This window comes from Coffea eugenioides, chromosome 11 (genome assembly GCF_003713205.1).
Source record: "Coffea eugenioides isolate CCC68of chromosome 11, Ceug_1.0, whole genome shotgun sequence".
Lineage (NCBI taxonomy): Eukaryota > Viridiplantae > Streptophyta > Magnoliopsida > Gentianales > Rubiaceae > Coffea > Coffea eugenioides.
Genome location: NC_040045.1, coordinates 34698412 through 34715984, shown reverse-complemented (window position 1 = coordinate 34715984; position 17573 = coordinate 34698412). Strand labels below are relative to the sequence as shown.

At 36.2% G+C, this 17573-nt stretch overlaps 3 protein-coding genes across 3 annotated transcripts; all 3 read right to left on the bottom strand.

The window, feature by feature from the left end:
* Positions 1–2298: 2298 nt before the first annotated feature.
* Positions 2299–4989, bottom strand: LOC113752380 (putative late blight resistance protein homolog R1B-8). The gene has a single exon (XM_027296494.1). It carries the CDS (start codon positions 4987–4989, stop codon positions 2299–2301), a length of 2691 nt encoding a protein of 896 aa, XP_027152295.1.
* A 2697-nt stretch (positions 4990–7686) lies between these two features.
* LOC113752379 (putative late blight resistance protein homolog R1B-17) lies at positions 7687–10314 on the bottom strand. The gene has a single exon (XM_027296493.1). The coding sequence runs from the start codon at positions 10312–10314 to the stop codon at positions 7687–7689; it is 2628 nt and encodes an 875-aa protein (XP_027152294.1).
* A 1374-nt stretch (positions 10315–11688) lies between these two features.
* Positions 11689–14932, bottom strand: LOC113752378 (putative late blight resistance protein homolog R1A-10). The gene is made up of 3 exons (XM_027296492.1): positions 14654–14932; positions 11858–14347; positions 11689–11733 (listed from the first exon to the last, which is right to left on the bottom strand). The coding sequence occupies exons 1-3, from the start codon at positions 14930–14932 to the stop codon at positions 11689–11691; spliced, it is 2814 nt and encodes a 937-aa protein (XP_027152293.1).
* Positions 14933–17573: the final 2641 nt, after the last annotated feature.

The window sequence follows — 17573 nt, the reverse complement described above, 5'->3', positions numbered from 1 at the left end:
ATTCGCTTGTAACCAAGAGAAAGTGTGGACCAAAGTGGAAATCTTTGCCTTCAATCGTATGTTGGAACTGAGAACTAAGTAATAAGAAGGGAGATGACTTTGACAAGATGATATCCGAAAGTGTTTCAGAACCCAAAACCGTTTTTAGAAACTGGTAATTTTTTTACTTAAATATGAACATTTTTTACTTGTAGTATTAGTAAGTTTAATTAAAAAATAAGTAATTTTCGTCAAAAAATAAGTAAATTAAATTACTCAAAGTGTAAATTTTTATTTCTGACAAAAACTTATCTTTCAGGCATAAATTTACTTGTTTTAATTAAAAACTTACTAAATTTAATATTAATTATTTTAATATAATATTTCAAAAGTCGCTAAAAAATTGGATCTGTCACTAAAGGTAATAGAAACCTGTAATAGTAGGTTTCTCTAATATCGTTACCATAACTATAGGCACTGTAGCATTGTCCTTTAAATAATTGGGCAAGGGCAAATTGTTACTCTGATTTAGGTATTTTTGTACTAAGTCTGTTATGAGAAAAACCCAATGGCCTGCTACTTCAGATGCTAAAATGCAACAAGATTTCTTCTTGAAGCTAAAATGACTGATTGGACAGCCATCAGATCATGGAAAATTACCACAAACCAATCACTATATTTAAGCAAGGGGACAATCAGTTTATACTCTGAGATGAATTCTTAATAAATGCTAACTTACTTTTGGTTAATTATGGTACATGTTTGACTTTGGTAAGTTTCCTTGTAAGACTAGTCCATCTGATCATATTAATCTTCCCGGTTGTACTTACAGAATAAGATGTAAGGGATTGATTAATCCTAAGATATTAATCCTACTCTACGTGCTAGGTAATTTGGAAAAGATTATTCCATGACTTTCTCAACTCAATAGGTAGCCTCTGTCAACTATTCCAGAATACATTAAAAACAACAGGAAAAGTGATCCTTTCTCTGTTTGCAGTTGAACTGCAAGTATCATAGAAGCCATAAGCAGAACCTGTTAGAAAAATAATCCTGATTGCACATACAAAATGTATGTCAATTTGGAGAAATCTTATGAATATCAGTTCACATTGTCGAGCACGGATCACATCTCATAGCCAGAAAAATTACAAACTTCTCTGAATGGTTAGTGTGGTTGATATATTTTTAAACCACCAGTTATAATATAAATAATCTGAAAACAAATTGGCCAATTATTCAGACAAGTTTAATGTGTCTTATTACAATTGTTTTTTCCTGCTATTTTATATGACACAATTATATGTTTCAGTGATTTCATTTATCAGCTCTATAGTGCTTATATTTCCTTAAAATTCTGCAGTTTAACACTCCGATTCTTCTGTTTTTACTTCTGGATGCAGAAAGTTGGCTAAACTTCTGCAACTCACGGCTGATGATAGTGGTTTCTACTTTCCACTACATGAGCTAGTGTAGCACACGTTGTCTAGCTAAGGCTTGCAGTTTAGAAGACTAAAAAACAGGAGATATGAATAAGATAACATATGTGAATAATTCATTGACTTATGAATTCTTGTAAAGCATGAAAGAACCTCAGATTTTTTTAAGATTCACTACTCTTCCACTTGGACTAGATGGAGCCACAATTCTCCTTCTAAGTAGTCGAGAAAGACATCATATGAATGATCAGAACTGGAGCAGCCTGGAAAGCTGTTGCATTAAAGGTAAAATTCAGAAGAACAAACTAAGACCAAAGCTACTAGACATAGCATGGATTTCTTTAGGAGTATCGATGAATATCGATACAGGTACGTGCTGAGTTAGCCTTCGAACTTTGTTATTTTTGTCCTTTTCTTAAATTGGTATGATTTTATGCTCTTGGCATGTTAGACAAGATAAATTGAAATAAGATAAAGAATTAAATGAAGCAAATCAAAAAATGGTATAGACAAAAAGCAGAATAACAAAGAAGTGAAACTACCAAGGTTTTGGATTCAGTTTTCTGAATTACATATTGGGAAATGATCATGAGGTGATGAACATGCTATGAATTGAGCAAGAGACTTCGGCAACAACTGATGGATGTTTAAATGTAGTTGGCTCACGACATCAAAAGATCTTGACGCATTGAGGAGGATCCAGTAGAGCTGATTGAGAAGCCAGATAACAAGTTGATGACTCTTCCATTCAAATAGCTGAAAGCTGAACTTTTAAATGTCATACATCAAAAGAAAGATGGCTGTCGAAATGAAATGCAATGCACTTCTGCTTGCTAACTTACGATGCTTGGATGAGAACATCTTTAACTAGAAAGTTTCTCTAGTTTTCTTTGAAGTACGGGTGAATGATGACCTTCAATTTGTCATTCCCCATGTATTTCTGTGATTCTCGAATTTGCCTAGCCGAATCTAATGCAGACTGTGATGAACGATACACCTCAATTCTGTCCAGTGTACAGTTCTCTCTAAAGCTGGATGGAATTTCCTCCAGATCTAGACATCCATTAAGCACCAATTGCTCGAGGCAAGGGAAGCTGCTACTTGAGGCAATCCACTGTTGAAGATTTATGTGTGAAAGTTTCAAGAACTTGAGATGACAAAATTCCTTGTCGCTTCCTTCCCATAGTGGTCCACTAAAGAAATTGTCCTTTATTTGCAGAATCTCCAAGTTTGGTAGCATTGCAATGACTGACATTTCTTTCCAATCTAAGTGACTACCTACTAGAGTCAGCTTCTTCAGGTTAGGAGGAAATTTACTTGGCTGAGGAAGGCAGAATTTTATCACACCTAAAGTTTGATACTCAAATTTTAACCTCTTTAACGAATTTAGACTAGAAAGATCAGGGAACTCAAAATCTTTGGCATTGTTTGACAAAGTTAGATGCAATCCCATCCTTATAAGATTTGGCATTCTCGCCAATATGTTCTGGAAAGAACCACCTGAAGGACATACTTCGGAAATTGTTTGCAGATTATACAACATCAAGGGACTTGAGGAGCTCAAACCAGCATCTTCAAATTCCAGCTCACTTGAGATATGCAAGTGCCTTAGTTTTACCAGCTTCCAAATATCTTGTTGCAAAGTCACACTTGCTTTTTCAGTACAAAGAATGAAAGTTTCTAAGTTCCAAAAGTTTGACAGCAGGGATAGATATCTGAGGCAAAAAATCCGGAGTGCCAAGTACTTTAGGTGAACTAGCTGCAGTATCTCCATGGGGAAGTTTTCTAGGATGATGTACTCTAAATCCAACACTCTGAGAAGCTTATATACAAGGGACTTTTGTTCATCAAGATATATACTCAAGTGGGTGATATTGACATGATTTGACTGGACATGGTGGAAACTGTAAGAATGGAAGCATTCAGAAGTTGGCTCTTGCTTCTTGCGGCAATGGATCAATTTATTTTCTGCAGCACATGCAAAAAAGTAGTTATACAAGGTAGGATGGGAAGGCGAGAAAAGAGAGAGCTGTCGATATCTGCAAATTGGCCACAACAATTTGCTATCTTTGCCTTTCTTGAAACATAAATATCTCAACAGATCATGGATATAGCACGTCTTTATGCCACCATTGGACCTTCTCTTGGATACAACAACTAAACTTCTATCAACAAGATCTCTCAGATAATCCTCCGCCACATCTTCTAGTTTCTCTTCTCTAGTGTCCTTTATAAATCCCTCTGCAATCCACGACCACACTAACTTCTTCACAGGGATTTCATAGTTTTGTGGAAATGATGCAATATGAAGAAAGCAGGATTTTAGGTGATTAGGCAAGTGCTCATAACTTGATGCTAAAATATCTATGAACTGTCCCTCTTCACCATGTATACATGAACCAATATTTTGGACAATATAAGTCCACCACTCTGGCGTCTTATCTTTCTTTGCTACTCCAGCCAAAACTACAATTGCAAGGGGCAGTCCCTTGCTTCTTCCAACAATTTCACTACCTAATTCCATTAGCTCTCTAGGACAGCTTTCATTGTGAGCAAAAACTTTACTCACAAATAAATTCCAACTTTCAATCTGACCAAGAAACTGCAAATTATGGATGGAAACAGGAGCACTTATTTCTATAACCACATTTTGCATACGACAAGTAACAAGAATTTTGCTACCAGTATTATCATCTGGAAGATACTGTTTCAACCATGAATTCCAAATGAATGAACCCCATATAGCATCAAGGACAATAAAGTATCTCTTCCCTTTTAAATACTCGTATAATTTATCTCCCATTTCCTGATTAGTCATTTTATGCAGAGAGGCATTGTCAAGGATAACTGAACTTAATAGGTTATAAAGCACATTCTTTACCTTCTGTCCTTCTGCTAGACAAGCCCATCCGCGAACATGGAAGTGATAAACAACTCGTGGATCATTGTACAATCTTTTAGCCAAAGTCGTCTTCCCAATTCCTGCCATCCCAACAAGGGAAATCACTTCCAGTTGTTTCTGATCCCCTGTAAGCCTGTCCAGCAGTGTGATTGCTTCATCATCAAAACCTACCATCTTGTCTTCCTCCAACTGAATGGAACTGCTGCTCTTGGTTATTGATGAAACTTCACCTGAAACTTCTGCCACTTCATTGGATTCCATGGAAGACCTCAAGGCATCATGAGGAATTTCCAAGATCACGTTCTTGAATAATTCAATCTGTTTTGCTTGAAGAGCAAGCTCTGGATAACTCTTGAACAAACTACCAGTCTCCATTCCAGAGATTCCACCATTCTTCGTGAGAGCATTGATTTCATAAGGGTCCACGGATTGTAGTATCTTCAAGAGCACTTCTCTAATCTCTGTAACCAAGAAAAAGTGGAGTTGCCTTTGGTCAAAGGGGGATTCTCTTGTTCTTTCCAGGAAGGATTTTATGATTTTGAGATTCTCAAAGAGAGAAATCATAACTTGATTTTCTTTGACAGGCATTGAACATGGGGAACTAGCCTTTTCCAACATCAATTCAAGATCCTCAAGTAGAAACTCTACAACTGTGTGAGCTTCATCCATCTCTCTCTATTCTCAAATGTCGTAACAATTTTTTGTTTTGGTTGATCACTGAGGTACTTCTTGACTTGTTTCATTTGAGGCGGCCTTTTATGGATGATTTTGACCGGGCTTTCTAGTAGACCATCTCTACTGATTCCAGGATAGTCTACAAGCAAACCCGATCCATAACAGAATCAAGCGTTCGGTTTAGGCTAATAAATACTTGTTTATTAATTTTGTCTTTAATTCAAATGCGACAGAAGATAACTAGTCTACCGAGTGGTTGGAGCCTGGAGGCTTTCGTGACTGGGTAAGCATTGACGAAATGCACTCCGAGAAGCAATCAAGGTCGATTGAACCACCTAATTAGTGTGATATATTAGGGCAATTACATGAGACCAAGTTATCATAAGCAGTTGCGTTGACTACAATTTTGTAGTTTTGAGATAATCAAACTAGATTAAAGCTCTATTTGATAACATAATTCAGTACTTAAATTTAGTAAGTTTAGACCGTAACATGTACAAACGTATTTGATAACAAAAAATAGAACGTGTTAATTAATTAAGTAGATTTCAATTACCTAGGCAAGACTTACTCCAAAAAAATAAGTAAAAAATTATTTACTTATCATTTAATGCAAAATATGCTTAAATGTTAGGATTTTAATATTTAACAATTTAATTGTTTAACAAATTTAGATTTTAGACTTTAGATTTTAGAATTTAGATTTCATATTTTAGTTTTATCAAACACACACTAAGTTTAAGTTTGACTCCCATGCATGGCTAGACAATTTTTCAAAGGTGAATTACATGTAATCCCCTTGTGATTTTGCATAATGCCACATAATCCACTCAAAGATTTTAAAATAGCCATATAACGCTCTTATGCTTTTATATAAAGTGAAAAAAACTTTTATACAAGAGGGTTACTAATTACTATTAATCTACCCTTATATTTTCACAAAAAAAAAAAAGCTAATTTAAGGGCTAAGTAATGGCAATGATGATAAAATGTATAATTCCTAAGGACCATGTTACCATGATGTATAATACTTCCTTATTCCCGACCCAAGTACCCTTTTCCTCATGTCTTAATCTCACTATGCATATTGAGCCCATTAATCACATTGCTCCGTTTAAAGAAGGTATAGCTGTGTTATTGCCCAGTACCCAAAGATGTCTAATCCTACAGTTTGGACTCTAAACCTATCCTTGGCCTAGCACAATGCAGAGTAGCCCGTGAAATGTTTTGCCTCCCGTTCCTAAGTAATATTATGGAACAACGTGAGAGAGTTATCCAAAAAAAAAAAAAAAGGTAAATCACACTTTACTTCCATTTACCTCCATGTGGTTTAGCACTTTTCCACTTAATTCTCCTGTGATTTCAATAGCTATATACAACATTCTCATAGTTTGAACTAAAACGTTAAAGTGACAGAATTTACATTTCATAATGAAATCAACTAAAATATCAAAAGTACTCCTATATAAAGTTGAAAATATTTTATTAACCATAAGAGGTTATGGTTATGTATATATTTTGAAAATTATAAGAGAATTATATAGTAAAACACTAAACTATAAGAGAGTTATGTGATAAACTATAAAATTATAAAAGGGTTAAAGTGTCATATATATTATATTTATATATTTTAGTCACTTCAACCATTTTAGTTTAAACAAAGGTAATCTCGACATTTTCTTGGATTTCGTTACAGAGAATCATTTCCGTTATTTTGACACTTTTATCCAAATTATAAGAGATTATGTACAGATTTTAAAACTATAGGGAGATTATGTGAAAAGTCACCAAATCACAAGGAGATAAAATGTATTTTACCCCCCAAAAAAACTATCTTTTTGCACCTTTGCTTCCCAAAGTTTTGCCTCCGTTTTCCCTCTTTCAATGGAGGAAACTAGGAATGTGATAATATATGGCGCTTTGTTGAACCATTGGAACAAGATGCTCTTCAACTTTGTCAATTGAATATACCAACAAAAAGTATCCTACTTACACCCCACGATTCGGTGAGTAAGAAACAAATTAAACCCAATAAATTAATGATGAGACAAACCAACTTGTCTTTGGCCTATCGGTCGAATGTTAAAAATCCAGCACCTATTGATGAAAAAATCCGTAGAAGGTAGGATAGTGCATTCATATGAGTTGGATAAAATTTTCCCTTTAGCCCCTTACATGACTCAATTGTGTTCTTCCTTCTAATTTGGAATGGATTAGAAATAGTATAGATGTTATTAAAACAAGAAAGCAACTGAAAACTTTGCTTGAGAATGAAATGCTAAAAAAATATATACGGTACCTTCTAAACTAATAAACTTGGTTTAACAATTATGAAATTTTTTTACAAGAATCATGAGGGAATGAACACATGGAGAAACACCGTACAAAAAATTTTAACAGCAGCTGAAAATTGTAGTTATTTATTTACATGCTATTGGCAGATGGCATTGGTCGAAGTAAGACCAAAACTTGCAGAGCTGAGAAACCAGGCAAAATGTTGACAACAGTTTGATTCAATTCCTGTCATTAAAATGAAACCAAAACTGGAATTGCTGAACTTTAAATATCATATCACACCCCTAATAACAATTTATGCAGCGAATGATTGAAACCTAAGAAGCCATTTCAAACTTTCTGAAAATTCTTTTCTATTTCCATAAATGCTCAGACATCAAAGACTGAAAGATCCCTCTATTCCACTTCACAGAGGGGTTGAGTAAAGACCTTGAGTTCAAAATTACCCATATACTTCTGTGATTCTTGAATTTGCCAAACAGAATCTGCTGCAGCTGGTGATGAATGACTGACCTCAATCATCTGCAGAGTTTGGATATCTCCAATGCTAGGTGGTATTTCCTCCAGTACTAGACATCTATGCAGCACCAAGTGCTCGAGGCAAGGGAAGCTGCTACTCGAGGCAAACCAGCGTTGAAGATTTGTATGTGAAAGTTTCAAGAATTTGAGATGATGAAACCCCTCATCACTAGTTTCCCATTGCTGTCCATTGAAGAAATTGTTTTTCACTTTTAGAACTTCTAAGTTTGGCAACCTCCCAATGGTTGACATCTCTTTCCAATCCAGACTACCTATCAGAGTCAGCTTCTTCAAGCTTGGAGGAAATGAAGTTGGTTGAGGACTACTGTAACAGAACTGTAGTGTTCCCCATGTTTGAATATCAAATTTTAATGTTTCCAGTAGTTTTAAAATGGAAAGATCAGGGAACAGAAAATCTTTAGCAGTGTTTGAAAAAGATAGATTGCATCCTAAGTTTACTAGATTGGGCATCTTTGCCAATATATCCTTGATACAACTTGAAGGACATAACTGAGAAATGGTTTGCAGATTGTCCAGCATAAAGGGACTTGAAGAACTTGAACAGGCTCTTTCAAATTCCAGCTCCCCTGAAATGTGCAAATGCCTTAGGTTTACCATTTTCCAAATGTCATGTGGTAAGGTGACCGTTGCCCCCTTTTCTGTGACAAGAATGAAGGTTTCCAGGTTCCAAAAGTTACACAGGAGTGGAAGCTTCCTCAGGGAAGGAATATTAAGTGACAAGTACTTCAAATGAACCATCACTAATATCTCTAGAGGAAAGACTTGTAGGATGATGTTTTCTAAATCCAACACTATGAGAAGTTTTGTCACTAATGATTCCGTCTTAGGAAAACTTATCCTCAAGTCTTTCAGAGAATCAAAGAAATGATAAGGTGGATCTAGATCTGGTACACCTTGAGCATGGTAGAGAAGAAAAGTTAACTGAGCAGTTGAGAAAAGAGAAGTTTGTTCATAAATACAAATTGGCCTCAGAAGCATGTTATCCTTAGCTTTCTTCAGACATAAATCCCACAAGAAATCATGGATATAGCAAGTCTTTATCCCACCATTGGATCTTCTCTTGGAAACTATAACTAGACTTCTGTCAACTAGATACGACAGATAATCGTCTGCTACATCTTCCGTTTTCTTTTCTCCATTATGCTTTATGAATCTCCCAGCAGTCCATGACCGGACTAATTTCTTGACAGGGATTTCATAGCCTTTAGGAAATGATCCTAGATGAAGAAAGCATGGTTTCAACCAGTCAGGCAAGTGCTCATAACCAATGGCTAAAATATGCATGAGTTGTTCTTCTTCACCCCCAACAGCTGAAGTCATATCTTCAGCAATATGCATCCACCACTCTCGCGAGATATCTTTCTGTAGAACTCCAGCTAAAACAACAATTGAAAGTGGGAGTCCACAGCACTTTGAAAGAATTTCCTTTCCTACTTCCATCAACTCAAGGGGACATCTCGTATTGGTAAATACTTTACTCTCAAATAATCTCCAACTCTCACTATGGCTTAAATAGCGCAAAAAATGAAGGGGGCTGCTTGGGTTCAATCTCAAAACTACTTCTTTGGTCCTGCTAGTCAACAAAATTTTACTACCAGCACAATCATTTGGGAAGAATCTACCAAAGCCCCTCAGAGAAAATGGATCCCAGTTCCTTAAACCATCAATCACAATCAAATATCTCTTCCCCTTTAAACAGTTCATTAACTTCTCTTCCATTTGCTTGTAAGTCATTTTATTTACGTTTTCTTTGGCATTGATAATGCAACTTAAGATGTCCTGCAATATATTGTTTACCTCAAGTAGACCACTATCACTAGTGGTTGCCCATCCACGTACATGGAAGTGATGAACAACAACTGGATCAGTGTACAATCTTTTTGCCAATTTTGTCTTGCCAATTCCTCCCATCCCAACAATGGAAATCACTTCAAGCTGCATCTGTTCCCCGCCAGTAAGCCTGTCCAGTAGTGCAGTTGCCTCATCCTGAAAGCCTACCATCTTTTCTTCCATTAGAAAGCTGAGAGTTCTGCTCCTGGTTTTCAATGAAACTTCTCCAACATCTTTGATTGTTGTCACAGAGGGACCAATTAAGGCATCATTGTGAATTTCCAAAATCTCTTTCTTGTACAAGTCAATCTGTTTTGCTCGAAAGGAAAGCTCAGGTGAAAGCTGAAAGAGACTGCCAATCTCCGTTCCAAAATTTCCTTCATTCTTTGTGAAAGTATTGACGATATAAGAGTCAACATCCACCAACATCTTCAAGACCACATCTCTAATCTCTGTGACAAAGAAAGATTGGAGTTGCTTTTGATCAATGGGGGCATGTTGAATTCTTTCCAGAAAAGATTTTATGATTTTGAGATCTTCATAGAGTGAAATCACCATTGGACTCTCTCCAGAAAGGACCGAATATGAGTTATCTCTCAGTGCCAATTCAAGGTCCTCAAGTAGCAAGTCCACAAGAATCTTAGCTTCATCCATCTGACTTCAGTGGTGGAGTTGAGATGACTAGTTTCTTTAAGCAAGTGTTGGAATGAAATAGTTGTCTTCTCATTCAGGCCATATTTTTGCATTCATGGAGATTGGAAATCTAATCAAAATTGACTTTTCTTCTTCCTTTGTTAATTCGCTTCTTTGAAGAAGTAATAACAATCTGCTGAGTGGTTGAACTTTCGTCCACAATGGGGCCATGGATAATTACATAGTACCTAATCATCATAAATTAGTCCATTTTTTATGGCTGCTAACTGAATTTTTATAGATTTTTGAGGTTATAATGCACATGTAACTTGAATATTTCCTTGTAAGACTATTTCATCTTGATGACATTTGCCTTGTAGGTTGAACTTAAACATCAATCCTAGTAATGAGAAAACACATCATCCTAAGGAATTAGGCCATGACAATATCTCAAGTTAAGGTTAATTTTGCCTATACGAGGTATTCAAATACTTAGTATATTCAAAGACAGTGGAAGTTAAATACATGGTAATGTAGAGGTGAATTTCTCTAAACGTAACTTGAAAAAAGATTAAGTACCCATAAGTTGGTGAATTTACTCCTGATTTACTTTGATCCTGTCTATATATAATTTTTTAAGATTTACCATGATCTTTTGGCAAAATGTTCTTGTTATATTCTGTTTTACTGTACGTTAACTTTACATGTTTCAAGCAAATGTGTAACACAAGTCTAATTCTGTGCGATGATGCAAAATCCTTCACATTATTCTCTTTTTCTTTCTTTTTGTTATGTGTGAAGCAAGATATTTCCATAAGTAGTAGTTTTGTTATACCATCTACATGCAGTGAGAGAGAAACAAGAGCCCATCTAGGTGCCAATTGCGCCTATATGTAATTGTTGAATTATTCTAACTTCTAGATTTTATGAAATAAAAAAGAACCAAAATATGATATGAGCAGATAACCACATTGGAAGTAAAGGATGAGATCTCCATCTCTAGCTATTTCACTACTAAAACAGTAAAGCCTGTACAGTAAGCATCAGCAATCATAAAACAAATGATCCATGTATAAACTTCTTGATCATCCAATTGGCATGCATTAATAAATTTAAAAAATGAAGTACGGCAATCTTTTTAATCTGATCTGCATGCCATTTACATTTGTTCAAAAATTTAATATCATGATTCTTGATGCCTGCAGAAGAGCTTTTGCCTTCAATTAAACTCTATCCGGATAACAACAAAAATGTGACCAGGGGCAGTATTGGGCTTGGAGAAATCATATCACGGACTGATAGACTGCCTGTGATAAACTGTGAGCAAAAGCACCAGCTACAACCAGCAGTATAGATTGATAATGAGAAGTCAAGTAATAGTCAGATGAATCAGAATCACTTCTTATTGTAAGAAACACTGTGAATCAGGTTACTACACATCTGGAAAAAGGAAAAAGACAAAAAATACTGCCAATACATAAGAGGCTCTGCATGATATATACATGTAACTAAATCTAGGAAACCCTCCAGACTAGAACTCTTGAAAATGCTGGTATATAAAGACCTTGAAATCATCATTACCGAAGCACCTCTGTGATTCTTGGATTTGTCCTGCTGATTCCACTGCTGAGTTAGACGATCGATACACCTCGATTTTCTGCAGTGTAGGGATCTCTCCCATCTCAGATGGAATAACCTCCAAATCTAGACATCCATTTATCACTAACCACTCTAGCCTAGGGAAATGACCACTATAGGAAATCCAGTTTTGAAGATCCAAATGCGAGAGTTTCAAAAACTTGAGGCTGCCAAAACCATCATCGCTTGTTTCCCACAATGGTCCGCTGAAGAAATTGTCTTTTATCTTGAGAACCTCCAAGTTAGGTAGCTCCCCTATAATTGCCATTTCTTTCCAGTTCAAATGACTACCTATTAGTGTCATCTTCTTCAAACTTGGAGGGAACATCTCGGGATGAGGAATGCCTAGAGGCACCATGCCCAAAGTTTGATATTCAAATTTCAGTGCCTCAAGCTGATTCAAACCAGAAAGATTGGGAAATGAAAAGGACTCATTTCTCTTAGATAATGTAAAACGAAATCCTAATTTTCTGAGGTTGGGAGTGCTTGCAAGCAAGTTTTCTACAGAATTTAGAGAACACAGCTCAGAAATGGTCTGCAACTTGCCCAGTATGAGTGGAAGAAGGGCCGGCCCCTTTTCAGAGCTCATGTGTAACTCCCGTGATAATGCCCTCCAAAATTGTTGAAGTACCAATTCTTGTGAAATTTGAAAATGTCTCAAGTTCACCATCTTCAGAATGTCAGTAGTTAAGGCAACTCTTCCCCCTTTATCTCCATTCAGGATGAAAGTCTCAAGCCTCCAGAGTTCAAATATTGATTGCGGTAACTTCTCAATGCGGTCAACCCGAAGTGCCAAGTACTTCAAATGAAGTAACCGTGCTACCATCTCAGGAAATGAATCTAGATTGATATGCCTCATATCCAGTGTTTTAAGAAGTTTATATACTGGCAATGTATCTTTGTTAAACACTATGCCTTCATTGACAAAATGAGAATTATAGAAGTGGAAATATTGACAATCAGAAAATGTACGAGGATTGTGAGCACCATTTTGTCTACACTTGCAAATGGGCTGCAGAAACTTCTTTTCCTTAACCCTCCTGTGGCATAAATCTCTCAACAGATCATGCATACGACAAGACTTTATTCCACCATCAGGTCTTTTCTTTTCGACTATGAGAAGGCTCCTACTGATGAGATCTACCAGATTATCCTCTGCCGTATCTTCCAACTTCTTATTTTTTTTTCCTTCTTCAGGTAACACATCCTCCAACTGCTGTTCATCAGTGTGCTGAATAAACCCTTCAGCAATCCAAGACCTTATCAACCTCTTCACAGGGATTTCATAATCTTCAGGAAATGATCCAGCATAAAGAAAACAAGATTTCAGTGAAGGTGGCAAGTGTTCGTAACTCAATGCTAGTATATCCATGATATTCTCTGGGCCATTACTAATAGCAGATCCTATATTTTGAGCAACCTGTCTCCACCATTCTTGTGTCTTGACCTCCTTCACAAGAAGTCCACCGATAACAACAATTGCAAGAGGCAGGCCCTTACAGTCTGCAACGATTTGATTCCCTATTTCAACCAACTCAGCAGGGAAGCTCTTATCAGGAAATACCTTCTGCTTGAAAAGGTCCCAACTTTCATCATGAGTTAAAAACCTCAAACGGTGAGGGGGACTACTACTAATTCTAACTTTTGAAGCCACATCCTCATTTCGAGTAGTCATCAAAATTCTGCTACAATTGTCATCCTCTGGAAAACATACCTTTATCTCATGCCACGCTTCAATATCCCAAATGTCATCTACCACAATCAAATATCTGTTTCCCTTTAGGCACTTATACAACTTCTCTCCCATGTGCTCATCACTCATGGAAAATATTGGATCACTTTCATTCAAGATGGAACTTAAAATATTAGAGAATAACTCTCTCTTTTCACAGAACTGAGAAACTGATGTCCATGCACGCAAATGAAAATGATTAACAACAGATGGATCATCATACAATCTACATGCCAAAGTTGTCTTACCGATTCCTCCCATCCCAGTGATACAAATCACTTCCAATTGCTTTCTCCCACCAATAAGCTTGTGTAGCAGTTCTCTTGCCTCCTCATGAAGTCCAACCACTATCTTTTCCTTGATAACAGAACTGGGGTTGTGTATCAATGAAATTTTAACAGAAGGCTTTCCAGCTCTATCAATGGCACCATTGCAGTTGAAAGTAACCAAAACCTCTTTCTCCACAGACTTGACCTTCTTCAACAAATTACCAATCATCCTAGAATATCGGTGGAAGGTCATCACGGAAATCAAAATGAAAGCGAAAACCAAGAGGAATAGAAAGAGCCAAAGCTGAAGCTTAATAACGAAAAGAGCATGCTGAGGGTTATAATCTTGGAGGGAGTGCCTCCCAGAATTCTGAGCGAAATGTATAACAGATTGGAGGACGCCCATCTCAGCACTCTGAAGGAATTCTCTAGAATATTGGAGGAAGCCCATCCAAGAATACCGAGGCAAATTTCTATAAATACATTTGAGAAAAGAGATGAATAGATCGAGCGAAACCAGCAGAAGGAAGGCGGTCCGATTTCTATATAATTGGAGGCAGACCATCTTAGGAAAAAAAATCAAAATTCTAAATATATATTTGAAAACGGAGCCCAAACCCAACAGGAGGGAGGCGACCTCTTTTGTTGATCTGATGTTAAAGCGCTGAAAGAAGCCAGCAATTTTTATGGTTTGATTTTTATCGTGTATATAAGAGTAAACCTCATCTAATAGTTCATCAACCAAAGGAGTAATCTCATAGAGCAAACCTGCAACAGTTGGACGGTCACCAACGGAAGTTTCTTGAACCCTTTCCAGGAAAGACATCAGGAATGTAAGATCTTTGCAAAGGGATATCATTTTCGTCTTGTTAAAACCAAAAAATTGATCAATGGATCTCTGGTCTTGCATCAGCCAATTCAGGTCGTCCTGTAGGAATTCAATTAGCCTACGAGCTTTAACAACTTTAAGATCAAACTGGTCATTCCCTGTGTTTGACATTGTTGCAAGCAAAGTTTTGGATAGAGAAAAAAAAAATTGTTGGTATAATTGTCAAATTGTCCAGGACCGACATCCTATCCGGTACATATTATATAACCAATTTTGCTCAACAGCCCTTGTAAATGTTTATTGACCAAGGTTAACTGAGATTGGTCCCTCAAGTTTCATCATCTAAAGGCATATCTAATTTCATCTAGTAGAAGATAAACCAGCCAGCTGACTCCTGGGCCACACGCACCATCATCTCAAAACTAAGTATGCTAAAAAAAAAAAAAAAATTTTTTTACTCAGATAGAAGGTTGCAACAATAATTATAGCTTTTTCTTTTTTAATCAATCTTTGTTTCCAATTGGGTTACTCTTCCAAATTTTCAGCATTGAATATCACCTCCCAATTGTGATAACAACTGCGGGGTTTCAAAAGGGAAAGAGAGGCAGTTTCCGCCATGGTTGGATAATTTTAAACTCCGCGTTGCAGAACTAGATTTAAAGTATATAATATGTTAGCGTGAACCAATTTCAGCGTTTGACTGTGGCTCTCGTTCAAATATAAGCTTTGGTTCCTTCTTTGGATGTGACGTTCAACAAGAATTAAAGCTTTTTTTATCCTTCTTTCCAATTGGGTTACTCTTCCAAACTTTCGGTATTGAATATCACCTCCCAATTGTGATAACAACTGCGGGGTTTTAAAGCAGAAATAAAGGAAGTTTCCTCTATGGCTAGACTCTTAAATTCTGTGTTGCTCAACTAGAGTTAAGTCTATTAAAGTATACAATATGCTGGCGTAAACCAACTTCAGCCTTTGACTGTGGCTCTTGTTCAAAGACAATATGTTTCTAAACTCGGACCATTAATTGAACCAATGAGGTGTTTGAATCACGATTCAATCACTCGGACCGATTCAACTCCAACTCAATGAATTTTTTTTTTTTTAAAAATAGATTATATAAATATGTGTCCACAAAATAAGATATCCAATGAACTAATTCAAGACTTCATCTAATAAAAAGTTTAATATTTTTAAAGAACTTGGACTTTCACAAATCAATTTTTTAAATGATAAGTTCAAAAAAATAAATTTCATCTCAATTGTAAAAAATAATCTTAAACCCTACCCAAAAAATACCACAATATTCTGAAATTAAACAAAATTCATGTCGTTAGGAATTAGACACTTTGACTTTAAACTATGTTTTTGTGACTTAGATTGCAAATTTATTAAATTAAAAGAAAAAAAGAAACTTGGAGCTTGGAGAAAGTAAGAAAATTGGAGAGTAGAGATGAAAACTTGATAAGAGGGTAAGTGGATATGACACTTAGTGATTAGCCTTTAAGATTGAGGAGAACCCAATCTTTTTTTCTTCTTTTTCAATTTAATGAACGAAACAAAAAAAAAAGTTAGTTCAATGGTATGAACCATTTCATACGGTTCTCACTGGTTTTAATTTCAATCAACTAAAAATATGAATCGAAGCCGATTTATAGTCTGAACAGTCAAACCGCAGACCGTGGATTGCAAACCGGCCGGTCCAGCCATGGTTTCAAAATTCAAATATAAGTTTTGGTTCCTTCTTTGGATGTGACGTTGGCCTGGGCCATATTCGTTGTTGCGTATGTGAAAAAGAAAGGCGTTCGAATTGTTTTGCTATTCAACCGACCAAGCTTAGTAGTTTTGTGCAAGTGAAATAGACTTTCCTGAGGGAGGGAGGGAGGAGATGGCTTCTTCTCTGATGTAACCAACCAAGGCTGGGGCGGAAACGTTATCAATTTCAACATCATCTTCGATTCCTAAACAACAGCTCCAGTCTCTCCCAAATCAGAATGTGACCAATGGAGGACCTCTTCATGTCCTGAACTTTATTCATGTCCGATCTCAATGCGTCACCATCTCCTTTGATTCGAACCACGCAAACTGAACTCTCGGAACTAGTTTTTTTGAGGGATATTAAAGAGAGAAGGGTCATGGAGAGGATCCAATTCCAATTTTCCAGCTTTGCACAAGCCCAAGCAAACTCAGTATAAAGCTCATGTAGGGTTGCATATTGCCAGTGACTTTTCTAATATTTCAAATATCCACATAATTTCTCTATAATTTGGTATAAAGTAAAAAATTGGATGTAAAGCAACTCACTCTCCAAAATCACATATCATGAATTTATAGCATCCACTTAACCACTATTGTTTTGCATAAATATTCACTTAAGCTTATGCAATTTTGCTTATATCCATATTTCCGTTATAGTTTTTTTTTTAAAATTCTTTTTCCTAGCAGAGGATGGATGAAATTTGAGCAACGAGGTGAAGAAAGGGAGATTAGCTTATGGTTTTATGTTAAAACGGAAACACGTCTTATGAAATTTTAATATCCACTTAACCCCCTATCGTTTCACATAAATATTCACCTAGCTCCCCATAATTTTGCATATATTTGTATTCCCCTTGTGGATTTATGGAACCTCTTTTTTTAGTACTCAAGTAAATGTTTTGTTGACATTTCAACTAACAACATTACAAAGGCTACTTTCTAGTTAAACTTTCACTTTGTCTAAAACTGCAGGAGGTTGTATAGATAGTTAAAAATGGTAGGAGAGTTATGTGATAACATTGCATATATACCTAAGAAAGATTGTAAAGCTAGGTAT